This window comes from Pseudonaja textilis, chromosome 7 (genome assembly GCF_049901715.1).
Source record: "Pseudonaja textilis isolate UNSWEBS1 chromosome 7, rPseTex1.2, whole genome shotgun sequence".
In the NCBI taxonomy this organism is placed as follows: Eukaryota; Metazoa; Chordata; class Lepidosauria; order Squamata; family Elapidae; genus Pseudonaja; species Pseudonaja textilis.
This window is the reverse complement of record NC_141996.1, coordinates 7,102,991-7,117,800: the sequence shown is the minus strand read 5'-3', so window position 1 is coordinate 7,117,800 and position 14,810 is coordinate 7,102,991. Positions and strand designations below refer to the sequence as shown.

The following is a 14,810-nucleotide window of genomic DNA, read 5'->3' as shown; positions in this document are numbered from 1 at the left end:
TGGTGGCTGGAATTGGGTCTGTCTAGTTTAATTAAAGAAAAGAAGGACTAGGGGCGACATGACAGCAGTCTTCCAATATGTAAGAGGCTGCCAGAAAGAAGAGCAAATCCAAAGCACCTGAAGATGGAACGAGAAACAACGGATGGCAACTAATGAGAGGACCAATGTAGAAATAAGGAGACATTTCCTGGCAGTTAGAACAATTAATCTTGGCTTGTAATGGCTTGCCTTCAGAAGACGTGGGTGCTTGAGGTTTCTAAGATGAGATTGACCAACCACTTGGTATAAGGTCTTCTACTTGAGAAGGGGGTTGGACTCAATGACCACCAAGGTCCCCTCCAACTCGGTGGATCTGTTACTCTGATCATTGGCATCACTACGCGAACTCTGCCTCACGTATGTGCATGAGTTGGCACAAATGCATGCGCCAAAAGGGCGGAGTTTGCATTGCAAGGTGACCGTGCTTCTTTGGTCCTTTGGCCACTCCCCTTCCTCCCCGTGGTAGATACCTATGGAGAGGGCAAATCAGTATGGAAGTACCTGTGTAGTCCAAGCAGCTGAGCTTCACTCGAGAACCTCTTTACGTTTTCTTAGAACAGCAAAAATGTACATGGATCAATTAGGAGCCATGGCTAGGAAATTCCCCGTCCTCTACTATAACTGTCCAGGCCTATGTATGTTCCTTATAAAACAAGCCTCTTGATGGAAGCTACGATACTAGATAAATATATCTTGGGATTTGATAAGTGTTCTGACCTGGCTCCAAACATGTAGTTTAATCAATTATTCTTTTATTAGGAGCACCAACAACACTAGCAAGAAGTCTTTCTGTCTCTCTCACCGCAGGCTAACGAGTCCAGACAACCAGAAGGTGAATAGTTGTCTGCCACATCTATTCATCTCCGCCCCCTGCCTTTTATCCCCAGAGCTAGGGTGGGGCTTTGAAAGCAGCAGTGGCTCTTCCGTCCCAAGGACCATCCTATAGATTTCCACTGCTCTCCTCTCCTCTGACTTCTGCGCATGCATGTGTTAGGCACTGGACCCAGCTGTTCCTCATCAGCCACCACCAGACCTGGACTCGACATCTGAGGGCTGATGGACAGGCCAGGCTCTGCCTCTGTCTCTCTCTGACCACTCCACTCCCTCTCCTCCCCCGGAGCTCCCAGGTTGCCTTGACGCTGACCCTGACTCCCACGTCTCCTCCTCCTCCCTCTGATTTGGATGCTGGAGGGGCTGACAGGCCACAACAATTGGACTTGCTTCCAAATATACAGGTAGTCCTCGACTTACAATCACAATTGAGCCCAACCTATCTGTTGTTAAGTGAGACTGCTGAATATAACTCCGCATTGGCAACAGGAAGGGCATCCGGCCAGTAAACACTCAGCTCGATTCAGTTGTCCAGACTCCACCCCGCAAGGAATTATGGGGTCATTAAAAGGAGATGATGATGATGATAGAGGTAGTCCTTGACTTACGACCACAATTGAGCCCAACATCTCCATCATTCAGTGAGACATTTGTTAAGTGAGTTTGGCCCCATTTTATGACATTTCTTGCCATAGTTAAGTGAATCACTGCAGTTGATAAGTTAGTAACCCCGTTGTTGAGTGAATCTGGACTCCCTATTAATTGTGCTTGTTGAAAAGGGGATCACACAACCTTGGGACATAGAAACGGTCATAAGTACGAACCCATTGCCAAGCATCTGAATTTTGATCATACAATCGTGGGGATGCTGCAAAGGTCGTAACTGTGAAAAACGGTCCTAGGTCAGTTTTTTTTCAGTGCCGTTGTAATTTGAACGGTCACTAAAGAAATTGCTGTAAGCTGAGGACTATCTGTATAGCTAATCAACAATGAAACCTCTTACTTGGGCCTATTCATGAGTGGTTCTGGTTGCTTGACAATATGTTTGTCCAAAGTGGCCGCTTTGTTCATGTCAGCTTTTCCCAACTTAGTGTCTTGTAAATATTTTGAATCCTCTTTAATTAAAATTTACAAAGGGTGTGTTTGATATGCAAAAGAAGAAAAACCACCACAACAAAAGAGGACATTAGATTGAAGAAGGTTGAATAACAAAAAATGTTTTTGTTGATGATGAGAAGATAAGAGTAAATGATCTGTTATTTGCTGAGCTTTCAACAAAAGTTCAAGAAAATAGGACAAAGGATTGAATGTCCGCCTGACAGATGAAAACGAACCTGTACAACTTTCTATCCTGATTATTACTGCAGACTATTGAAACAATAAACCTACCTAAGTAAGTCCCAGTGCGTGTATCCTCCAAAGACTTCCAAGCATTTCTTCTGATTGGCCTAATTTAGACTCCCTCAGTTATAAAGAAAAAATTAAAATGCCAGGTTACTTCATTTGGTCCAAAGGTCCTTGGCACTTTCATTCAAACTCTCCGGGGAAAACCAGCCCTGTTTCTCAATCCTGTATTTCCAAAAAGTGCTTTGAACCTTGGAAAATGAAGGAGAGCATTGTAAACCGCTTAGAGAGGGCTGTAAAGCATTGGGAAGCTGTATATAAGTCCAAGTGCAGTCACTACAGGGATAGTGGTTAGCCAGGTCCTATACCATGGAGAATTTTATAGGTGATCTTGAATTGCACCTGGACCGCCTATAGTAAGCGGTGTAGCTCAGAAAACAAAGGTTCAACCATCCATGCCTCTGCATTGTGGACCAGTGACAGCTTCTGAGCTGTTTTCAACAGCAGCCCTACTGTTCTGTCCTGGGCTCCCCCAAAAAGCACTAAGCCAACTCCGAGTCCCGTCAAAACCTCTTTTATGTGAATTAATGTGAATTTAGTGCATTCACATTCAGCCAACGGCTTAGCAAACAGTCTTGCAAAGGTATACTAATTGGCTCAGACCTTATCTATCCTGGAAAGCTGCTTGGTAAATATTTCCACGCGCAGTGCTGACAGGGAAGGGCTGGGCTACACAGACAAATCTTCACGGGGCTGGAATGAATGAATGAATGAACGAGCGAATTGTTTCCTGCAAAAGCCCCCTGCCCTTTTGCTCCTCCTTTAATCCTGATGGGAGGGGCCATTCATTGTCCAACTTTGGCCTTACTCCCACGTCGACCCTGATTTCTTAATTGTTCCTTCCTTTTGGCAGCTCTGCACATGCGCAGGCTAGGATCCGGTTCCAGAAGCTCCCCCGCCTCACTGCTGTCCGAGCCCGAAGGCAGCTGATGACTGCCAGCCTGCCCTGGCCCCCTCTCTGCCTCTGATGCAGAGCCCTTGTCCGAGCCTTCCTCAGCTTCCAAGACTGGCCCAGGTTCCTCCCCAACCTCCTTGCTGTCCGACTCTGCTTCCAGGTCCATCAGCCGTTGGTGGGCCACAATGCCCACCTAGAACACATTGTAGTAGTCCACATCTGAGGTGCTACTCTAAAGTACTCCATTTCTGTTTTGGAGTGCTTGCCAGTCCAGTAACAGTTTGTGGATAGAGAATGAATCCATCCAAACACTTTTGTATGCCAGCTACCACTTCCTCTTCAAGAAGAAGCTGCAAGTCCAGGGAGACCTTCAAATTGTGTACAAGTCCCAATGAAAGAATGGAAAATGTTCAGTTCAGAAGGGTCCAAATACCCACAGCCGCTCAATGTTGCTAGGATGCTGAGTCTATCCCACCCTGTCCAGATACAAACACACTAGGATGAGACTTCAAAAGCTCACTTCGTTGACCAGGGATGTAGGTACACATCTTGGTATCACCTTTATATATGTGTGTGTGTAGATGTGATGTATGTACATAGATATTAAACTGGAGGAGCTAGCTATCCAGATGTTTACATCCAGATCTGATTACCCAATGTAATAAGTATTCTGGTCTTCACCTTTTAAGTTTCTGGTTGAAATCATGACTCCTGTCCCAAGCAGATGGACACTACTATGCTCTCAGATACCATGTTAGAACCTGGCCCCTTCTAAAGCCAAGATATTTTTAAAAAGCAATAGTTTAAAAGTCTAATACTATTTCAATTTTGTTGCCTGCAGAAGAGGAGTTGACATTCTGTGCTGTTCATTTCGATCCTTATCCATTTTAAACATTGGAAAATGATATTTTGGTTCTACCGTAGCCTGTTCCTTTTCTAGAGAAGAATTGTTCTACAACTGTACTGTGGGTTTATCCTGAGTGACCCGGTCTACCGTCTAACAGGCCAGCTCTGGACCTGTTTGACTTCACGTATCCTTACTCTCCTCAAAACCATGAGCCACGGTAGAGAATGGATTCGCATATGTGTCAGTTGGCCACAGCTTGTGAGTGCATCACCCATAAAATGTACACTTGAGAGCCTTCCGAAATGCGGATGACCGAACGCCAGTCTGTGCTGTTGACCCTCATGGTGTGTTCCTAATTTTCTTCCTTGGCTGCTAAAGCTCTGTGTCTAACTTTTCAGTTTAAATGCACTGGTGAAGCAAAGAAATTTCGGGCTAGGGAATAAACCTTCTTCTCTTGGGTTCCGGAAGGTAAGAAGGAAGCTCTGAGCCCAGCCGACAAGCTAAAACCTGAATGTTCTAACCACCGTTGTGTCACTGGTTTCCTTTCCTCTGGCTGTCTCGTGTACAGTACTGTGCGTTTTGCGCTCTCAATGGTTGTCACTAGCATTGCCGTCACTTCGCAGGAGTTCTGTGTATCTAACCCTTTCTCTTGTCGACCTTCTTTGCATGCCTCCGAATACAGTTAGCTGTGCAATCGATGCATGTTGAAAGAAGCCTAATCTCTGTTTTTCGTCTCTCTGTTACCACCAGGCCTCCTGAACCCGTTTACAGCACTGTGAACAAATACTGTGATAAGCCACCTTCTCCTAGACATTATTCCCCTGTCGAGTGTGACAAAAGCTTCCTTCTTTCAGCTCCCTACCCCCACTACCACATAGGCCTGCTCCCTGACTCTGAAATCATCAGGTACTGCATGTGCTTATTCCTCATTTCCACATGTGAGAATGCATGGGTGTCACGGAAGGGCAGAGGAGATAGGCTGTACACGCCACCCACGCTGTATGCCCGCCTCTCCGAGACTCTCTCTTGATTGATTGAGAAACACCTGAGAAACACCGTCTCTCCGATCAAGAAAATTCAGTCTGGAGGGCTGTGAGCACTGGTGGCATCCCACCTTTGGGGGGGTGGGGCCTTACCTTACCGAAGGTGGGAAGTTGCACTACATGGAATTGGATATCTAACTCTGGGTTGACACCTCCGAAAGATGCGGCCCTTTGAAGAACTTTTCAAGTCTACTGAAGATTCGAGTTGGAGCCTTCTGTAGATTTTGTAGATTCAAGTTGGAGCCTTCTGCCGTCTCACCTACCTCTGGGTGGTTTGGTTATGAACCTTTGAGGCAGTGCCCTTAGATCAACTTCATTCATCAGTGCTCAGTTGTAGGGCTCATAAATGAAAGAGGGAAGGAGGAGAAATGAACAACAAGACAATACGGGTGGCTATTCTTTTTTTTAAATACAAGGAATTCAGTGGCAGAGAGAATTCTGAAAGAGAAAGTGAGGGAAAGAAACTTGGTAGGCCTTTGTTCTCCCACAAATATTCTTATGTGTATCTAAGATTATGACTTTAGTCTGTTATTGCTTCATCAACGAAGTAGCAAATGAAGACTAAATCCATATAAATGTAGATTTATGTAATTTTAGTTTTTTTTTTTTTAATTTATATTTTCTAACCAAGGAGAGAAGCAACCTAGAACTAAGGAGAACTTTCCTAATGGTGAGAGCAATTAACCAGTGCCTTCAGAGGTTGTGAATGCTCTATCACTAGAGGCTTTCAAAAATTTGTCTAAGCTGGTATAGGATTTCCTGCTAAAACGGGGTTGGAGTAGAAGACTCCAAGGTCTCTTCCAACTCTATTATTCTATGTTCTATATGGCCGCCCCTCTCACTCTCAGTGACTCTGGGTGACTTACAAAGATAAACATCTCATTTTTTTAAAAAAAAAGATAACCATCCCATCACCTCTGGCGCCAACAATCCATCAAACAAACCACTGGATGGGCTCCATCGAATTCTGGGTTCACCAGGCCCACTGGCAAAACCAGCTCTTCAGGGCCTTGCAAAGTGGGGGCCAATCTTATTTTTGCAGGCATGATCCACAAGGAAGGAGCCACCACAGAGAAGGCCCTTCTTCTTAGTCCCACCAGGTAGACTTCCTCGGGAGAGGGGTGTTCTGATCAAGGCTTCCTGAGATAGTAACAATCACACAGTAACCTTGTTTTTATTTCAACGGCTGTGAATTATATACATTCACAGCCCGTAATGAATCCCAAAACAGTTTGTGAATAGTCCAACAGAAGTCTGCCACAGTTTTGGGGGGGATAAGGCTGATAAGCACCCACCTTTATCTCCCTTGAAATGCTGCCAACAACTAAATTGCCAATTAGCTGTACAAGGCCAAACATAGCATAAAGTCATCACAGAGCTTCAGAGTTTAAACCGACCAGAACAAATAAAGTTGCTTCCTGCAAAGGCTCCTGTCCCTTTGCTCCTCCTTTATGTCTTATGGGAGGGGCCAATCATCTCCAAGCTTTCCTCCCAAGTCTCCTCTTTTGTCTTAATTGTTCTTGCCTTCTGGCAGCTCTGCACAAGCGTGCACTGGGAACAGGCTCCCCCTGTTCCTCTGCCTCGCTGATGTCAGATTCTGGAGGCTCCGGAATCAGCACATAACTCTCAGATAGCCCTGGCCCCATCTCTGTGTCAGATGGAGATTCTTCATCTGAGCCCTCCCCAGACTCCAGAACTGACCCATGTTCCTCCCCACTGTCCGCCTCTGCAGGCTGCCTGCCGGACCACAACAAGGGGTTCCTCAGCATTCCTTATCTCCCTGTTCTGGTAGGTCGGGTAGATGTGACCAAGAGAAGATGGATCTGGTACATTGAGAAGTATGGCCTTCCCAAAGACCCTGCCAAAATGCTAATGTTCATCTACTGTAGGTTTCAGAGGGCTTCCGCTATTGTCATCACTGTCACAGCTGACATATAAACAAGGGCCATTGCTATGTATAGGCAATGTTTTTAACTAGCTTTGATGCAGGCTTATTTCCATTAACGTAGTTGTTTTTTTTAAAATTGATGTATTCCCTTTGCTTGTATCCTTCTTCCATTTTACTTCCGTTTATAGTTTTATCATATTAATATCGATGATGGCTTCTTCCTTTCCAGCCAGTAAGCTTTTTCCCAGAGTCCCAGGCAGGGTGAGAACCCTCCCACCATCTCCCTTACCTTTTAGCTGGGATTAAAGTGTCTTTTAGCTAGAGATAACCACAGTTAGAGATGGGATGTTGTTAGGGTTTATTACAGAAATCAAATCCAGAAAGCACACACAGATGACTGATTCAGCAGGATTCATTAACTTCTTTATATACGTAAGAGCATATGGGTAAATGTACAATACCAATAGTAGATTCTTCCAATGTCACACAAGCAGAGAAGAGAATAGTTTCAGTTTTACAGACAAGCCCAGACAAGTTTTCAGCTTCAGAGCTCAGAGCAGACTAATTTCAGTTCTCAGCACAGCACTCAGGAACGTGGCCTTCAGTTTCAGTTTCTAATCCAGCTCTCATTGGCTGACCCTGTTACCATGTCCCTGCCAGTTCATGAATTCTGACAGATCTCTAATTCTCCTGTTAGGTGGGGGCAGGCTTCTCTTTTGGCTCCTTCCCAAGGAGTCCTTCTACCCTAGCTGATAGAAGACGGAATTGAACGTGTAAGGTGTCTGCATGTGGAGTGAGCCAATGAAGACATTCTCATGGAGAACGGGCACGTAATTTTGAAAACCTTCACGTCTTCTAGCGTGAGGAGGTTAAAAATGAGGCAGGCCACCACCAAAGTCTTGAGCCATGCTTCCAGAAGTCTTTTGCTGAACACTTGACATTTATTTCCAGAATAACAGAATTGGAAGGGACCTTGAAGGTCTTCTAGTCCAGCCACCAGTTCAAGCAGGAGACCTTACACAATTCCAGACAAATGGCTGTCCAATCTCCTCTTAAAAACATCCATTGATGAAAGCAACTTCTGAAAGCAAACTGTTCCACTGATTAATTGTTCTCGCTGTCGGGGAATTTGCCTTAGTTCTGGGTTGCTCCTCTCTTTGATTAGTTTCCATTTATTGCTTCTTGTCCTACCCTCAGGTGCTTTGGAAAATAGGTTCACCCCCTCTTCTTTGGAAGCCCCTGAGATATCAGAAGACTGCTATCATGTCACCCCCTCTTTTCATTAAACTAGACATACCCAATTCCTGCAACCATTCGTATGTTTTAGCCTCCAGTCCCTGAATCATCTTTGTTGCTTTTCCTCCATAATATTTCTATTTGGTCTTCTGCCATCACTCTTCCTGTCACAAAAACGCGTGACCAATCCAGGGTGACAGGTTTCTTTGGAAGACTTTGTTCTAAAAAGTGGATTGACATCAGGAATGTCCATGTTCCAATGTCTTGAGAAGCCTGCCAGTCATTGTACGGAATTCCCAATGGCCAAATATTAAACTGGATGAGCTGAACTGGTCGTTTTAAGATGTAAAATCGATGCTTCGAGCACCTACAAGTAGATGCCATTTTTCCTCCTTAATTTCCTCAACCCTTGCAAAATACACAAAGCAGCCTCTTATTCTGGGAGCAATTGGTAGAGGACCACAAAAAGGAAACTAATGGGTCATCCATGGGTCCATTCTTCTCGGAAGACAACAATAGAAGCAGTGGAACAGTTTGCTTCATCACTAGAGGCTTTCAAAAAGAGACTAGACAGCCAATTGTCTCCAATGATATAGGATTTCCTGCTTAATCAGGGGGTTGAGCGAGGCCCCTTCCAGCGCTGTTATTCTGTTTTCCAAGTTAGATCTAAGTTCAGCCTTATTCTGTCTTTACCATTTCTCACACAGCTCCCAAGAGTTGTGGAAAGAGGACCGTTCCAGTTGTGGTTAAGCCTAAAACAGCTGAGGGGGTATCACCAAACTAGGGAAACTGTTTAACAGAAGGAAGAGCGTTAGTCAACCATGACATCTGTTGAGAGGCTAGAACTCGCCAGCTGCCTGATACCCAACATGCAAGTTTGCACCCATTGTTCAGAGCAGCATTCAAAACAGCATCTTCGCATCCATCTTAATTGCACCAGCTAAACATTGCAAAGAAGACAGTGGTGCCTGTTTCTTGATAGCAGGAAAGCGTGAGTTGTCGATTCTTGGATTGCGCATCACACACGCTTGCGCTTTCTTTCCTTCTAAATGTTCCTCCCAAAGATTGATGGTTTCTTACTGTTACCTGCAGGAAACTAACCATCATCAAAAGACTTCCCTTCTCCTGCCTAGTGATCTATCACAGCTCACTAGTATCTTCCCCACCGACCCCGAATAAAACAGGAAGCCATTCATTCATCAATCATCTTTTTCTCTTACAATTCTCCTGCTCTCGCTATGATTCCATTCAACTCCACCCTGTGTTTTAGAGAGCGGTTTTTTCAATCTTATTTTATAGTCTTATACGTTCCCAGATCCCTTTGCACAGAGTGATCTCTTTTAGAGAAGGGTGATTGGTATATTCACAGAGCAGCGTGGTGCAGTGGCCTAGAGGTGGAGCTTTCGCCTCACAATCAGGAAGCTGTGAGTTCGATCCTAGGTAGAGGCAGTTATTTCTCTCTCTCTGGGCACACTATGAGAATATATCTGCTGAATATAAGTCCACATTGGTGACAGGAAGGGCATCCGGCCAGTAAACACTCGGCTCCATTCAGTTGCCCAGACTCCACGCCCCAAGGAATTATGGGATCATTAAATGAGGATGATGATATTAACAGAGCAGGGGAAGTCACGCTACATAGGATTCTAACCTTAATACCGTAATTCTTATTAATTTACCTTGGGATGAAGCCTTCTTGAATTTCATACAACTACCCTTTCCAGGCCTTAAAGGAAAGAACAGAGCTTTCTTCCTCTGCCTGCAATTCAATAAGCAACTTATCTCAAGAGCAGTTCCTGGTATATGTTTGCGTCACAACTCCAGAGGTGTGCCAAAATGAAATTAGGGCCTTAGCGTAGAATTCTGTTGGAATTTGGTTTTTTTGAATATGAGCGGTGATTCCCTACGATTCCCATTAGTTCATGCTAATTTTCCGTTCATTCATTCGTCACCTTTATTTCCGTATTCCGTTCTCTCCTGGTGGCTGTCGTTTGTTTGTTTTCTGTTTCTTTCTGATATTTACAGACAGTTGTGTTTCAGCATGCTGTTAATCTGCACGGAATCGTAACTCTAGGCATGATGTGATGCCATTTACATATATGCAGATTGAACCCAATCTGATCCATCAGGGCTTTTCTGCCAGAGATATAATTATAATTGCTCCCCCTCCTGAAGACAACTTGCGTTTAATCAGTGTGCGTGCTTTTTCCCCCCTAAAGATCTCAAAATAACTAGCATTATTTTTTTTAATGAAATGAGGAACCGAGGATGGGCAAGCAACTTCAAGTGACATATTTTACATCTGAGATAGGCAATATAAAGCCAAAGTTTCCTCCAATATTTCAAAGTTCCATGTGGCTGATTATTTGTCTATTTGACTTGAGTCAGAGAGTGAGAGAGAGAGAGAGAGAGAGAGAGAGAGAAAGAGAGAGATTACACTGTGTTAGAATACAGCAAGAAGATGTGGTGACTGAAGGAGTGTTTAAGAGAAGAATTTGCTTCTGGGGTTCTGACATTTTTTTCAAAAGGCCTCAGGAATCCACAATTATTATTATTTTTTTGCTAAGAGTAGAACTTGGCTGAATTTGAAAAGCAAAGCAACCTTGGTTAATAACCTGGATGGGAAACCATTGGGACATTTTAAAGCTGTAGATTAGACTTGGAATTCTTAAAAAAAAATTGTGGAAGAAGACAATGGAGGCCCCACTGGACATTTTCAAGAAGAGACTGCCCAACCATTTGTCCAGAATGGTATAGGGTCTCCTGCTTAGACTAGAAGACCTCCAAGGTCCCTTCCAACTTTATTATTCTGTTCTATGCTCTATAACAACACGAGCATCTCCATGTAGCCACCAGAAGTTCAGTCTGACTTTCACCAAAATACAGTGGTACCTCAGTACTCCTCATCAATTGATCCCAGGAGGCAGGATGAGTACCACAAATGATAATTTCCAAACAATTTTTTTCCCATATGGAATAATGAAGTCACAAGGCAGCCAACACCGACAAGTTCTAGCTTTTGCATTGAGTACCAAACAAATGATGAGTATTGGGACAAAAATGTTCGACTTGAAATGCATTGAATAACCAGTTCGATGGTTTTCAAAACAGTTGAGAACCAAGGTTCCACTGTATGTTATTTTTTTCCCCCTCTTCATCAAAAGAAATCTGACTTAGATAGGAATTCCAGGTCAGTCCTCTTGCATAAAAGTAATGTAAAGCCAGGTGCACACAAGACATCAATTTGTAGTTTTTAGAACAGACAATTATTGAAGTGAACAACCTGCATTTATATATCTCTTGAACCATACACAACCACATGCCCTGGGCTGATAGAATACGTAATACTCCAAAGGAATTAGCCTAGCAGGTTGGGTAAATACAGCCCAGAAGTTCTTTATTGTGAAAGTCACACAACCTGCTCCATCAGGTAAGTTGCAGTCATTTGCTCATGCCAGTTTCAACGAGTGTTAAATGGAATGGTTTTATGTGTTCAGGTAGTCCTCCCCTTACAACCATTTGTTGAGTGGCCATTGGAAGTTACAACGGCACTGCCAAGAGTGACTTAGGACCATTTTTTAAACACTTTATGACCGTTGCAGCATCCTTAGGGACATGCGATCAAAATTCAGACATTAAGCAACTGGCATGTACTTATGACAGTTGCCTTGTCCCGAGGTCACGTGATCCCCTTTTGTGACTTTCTGATGAGCAAAGTCAATGGGGAGGAGCCAGATTCGCTGAGCAACCACGTGATTAACTGAACAACCACAGAGATTCGCTCAACCATAGTGGCAAGAACGGTTGTAAAATGGGGACAAGGTTCCACTTCACGACTGTCTTGCGTAGCCCCAGAAATGTTGGGCTCAAATGGTGGTTGTAAGTCGAGGACTACCTGTGTGTGCCTTGGCATGTTATACAAATCCAACGTATACATAACTCGCGTAGGGCTCAACGTATTATCGTGTGAACTCGGAAAAGGAAGACGTTCAGAAAACAGTATAATGGGACCCGAGTAGCGGTGTATTATACTTTCCATCTCTCCCATTTATTCCGTCCGCCCTTTGGAGTGATTTGAGGAAAAAAAGATAACTCAGGTGCTGAAAGCTCTAAAAAATATTCCAGATTCATAAATTGATACATGCCATCAAGGTAAAATTGCAGGGTGATCTTGGATGCAAGCCTTCTTTTATTCCTGGGCGCTGGATAACGGTCTGTTTGAAATGCTGCTACAGTTAAGGGATACAGTAACACGTCCCTCAATTGAAGCGCCATTCTGAATCATTGTACTGGGTAGAGAAATCCAGTTTTCCAGTGAACAATATGGAACCAGTTTACTATTCACTCCTTCCTGGCTGCTTTGTTGTTCTTCCCAGTCTTGTCTACAGCCCTATTACTGGTTTCCTGTCCATGTACTTGGCAGGCTGGAGAGGTTTGGCCAGAATGCTTAGATAAGAGTTAGAATGAGCTAAAATATTGCAGTTTGTTCCTTTAGAAAGCAGGGGCGGATGGATGGATGGATGGATGGATGGATGGATGGATGGGTGGGTGGTTAGATGTATGTATGTGTGGATGGATGGGTGGGTGGGTGGATGACTAGGTGGGTAGATGGATGGATGGAAGGAAGGAAGGAAGGAAGGAAGGAAGGAAGGAAGGAAGGAAGGAAGGAAGGAAGGAAGGATAGGTGGTTAGAAGGATGCATGAGTGAGTGGGTGGAGTGGTGGATGGGTGGATGAAAGGATATGTGGGTGGATGGATGGATGGAAGGGAGGGAGGGAGGAATGGATTAATGGGTGGGTGGGTGGATAGATGTAGGAATGAATGGATGCATAGATGGGTTGATGGTTGCATGGATGGATGGGTGGATGGGTGGATGGGTGGGAGGTAGTTAGATGGGTGCATGGGTGAGTGGGTAGATGGAAGGAAGGAAGGAGGGAGGGAGGGAGGGAGGGAGGGAGGGAAGAATGGATGGATGGATGGATGGATGGATGCATGGGTGGGTGGGTGGGTGGGTGGATGAAGGAAGGAGGGAGGGAGGAATGGATGGGTGCATGGGTGGGTGGAAATATGGGTGAAGGAAGGAAGGAAGGAAGGAAGGAGGAATGGATGGATGGATGGATGCATGGGTGGGTGTATGGGTGGATAGATGGAGGAATGGATGGATGCATAGATGGGTGGATGGTTGCATGGATGGGTGGGTGAGTAGATAAAGCAATGGATGGCTAAATTGATGGATGGATGAGTTGGTGGATGGATGGATGGATGAGTGGGCAGGTGGATGGTTATTCCATAAATTGGCATGTTTGATAATCCATCTCTGTACATTCCAGATGGAAAAGTAATGCCAAAGGTATCCATTTTCATGGTCAAGACATCAAACATGCACATCCTATTTCCCCAAAAGAGTTCTTTGACTTGCATTATGTCAGAACCTCAACCTCAACTGCCATGGCCCTATTTTATGTTTCTTGTTCTCTTCAATCTCATTGGATGCACAGTAATTCTAGGTGCATCCATATGGGATCTACAACTACCTGCTATTTGAGATTATCCATCCAACCACTTTGGTTGCAATAAGACCAAGAACCTCCATGCGCAAAAAAAACCCCACTTCATGCTACTTTTATTAATTCCTTTCCTTTTCCCTTTTCCTGTTCCTTTTCCTTTCCATGCAGTCATTCCAGGCATAGTTCTGTAACCCAGCCTCCCATCGTGAATATCCAGAGGACCATGTCAATAGAAGGGTAAGGGGGAACCAATGTTATAATCTTTGGATCTTTGCCATTGACATTTGTTTAAGCTTTTTTTTTTCATTCATAACCATTGAATTTATATATATCTATATAATATATATATATATATCCTGAATACAGTTTATTATGTCCCATATGCTGCCTTTTTTCTTTAAGAGGTCAGGACAGTGTGTACATAGTTGCCTAATCTGTTTGGTGTTCAAGAAAAAGATTCAGAATTGTTGACTTTGCCCCCATCACCAGGAGACTGTGAGTTCTAGTCCCACCTAAGGCATGAAAGCCCACGGGTGACTTTGACACTGGTGACAGGGCTCCATGACATCATGCTGGCACACGACCATGAAAATGTCTTTGGATAGGACTAGCTCAATGATCTTGAAACAAAGATGAACTCCATCCCTTAAAGTCGGTGATTTTTCCTCCTAAAATTCAACTGGAATCTGCTTTCCTGTTTCCTTTATAGCTATTGTTCTGTGTCCTATTCTGGAACAACAGAAACAGATCTTGACTCTCATCAAAAGACATCCTTTCATTTCTTTGAAAACTACTTGTATCTTCAGCCTTAGTCCTCTCTTCTCCACCTTAAACTTCCCCAGCTCTTTCAGTGTCATCTTCATACGATGTAGTTAATGGTTCCCTCAAGACCCTTGTTGACTATCTCTTGACTTATTCCAGCTTCTCTAGATTCTTCTTCAAGTATGTTCTCCAGAACTGGACACCATACTTGAGATGGCATCTAACGAAATGAGATACATAGCCTGGAATATTCACCTCCTAGCTTATCAAGGTCTTACTTTTCATTCCATCCTAATTGTCCATGAGATTCTCCATCATCCAGGTCATGGTTGTCCCAAAGTTGCTTTTTTTCAAGAGG

General features: G+C 44.0%; 1 protein-coding gene across 27 annotated transcripts in view; it reads left to right on the top strand.

Moving 5' to 3' along the window:
* The window catches only part of DLG2 (discs large MAGUK scaffold protein 2), a 979,527-nt gene that overhangs the window by 800,683 nt on the left and 164,034 nt on the right, over positions 1 to 14,810 (top strand). For 14 of the 27 annotated variants that reach the window (XR_015744246.1, XM_087936973.1, XM_087936972.1 and 11 more), the window contains 2 exons: positions 4,767 to 4,922; positions 13,859 to 13,927. The exons of 6 other annotated variants lie outside the window; for them this stretch is intronic. Coding sequence is in view for 20 of the 21 variants with exons in the window: in XM_087936973.1 (XP_087793099.1) it covers positions 4,767 to 4,922; positions 13,859 to 13,927 (225 nt within the window). In the remaining variant the exon portion in view is untranslated. The remainder of the gene's footprint in view (positions 1 to 4,766; positions 4,923 to 13,858; positions 13,928 to 14,810) is intronic. 7 more of the 27 variants (XM_087936977.1, XM_087936975.1, XM_087936974.1 and 4 more) reach the window with 2 other exon arrangements.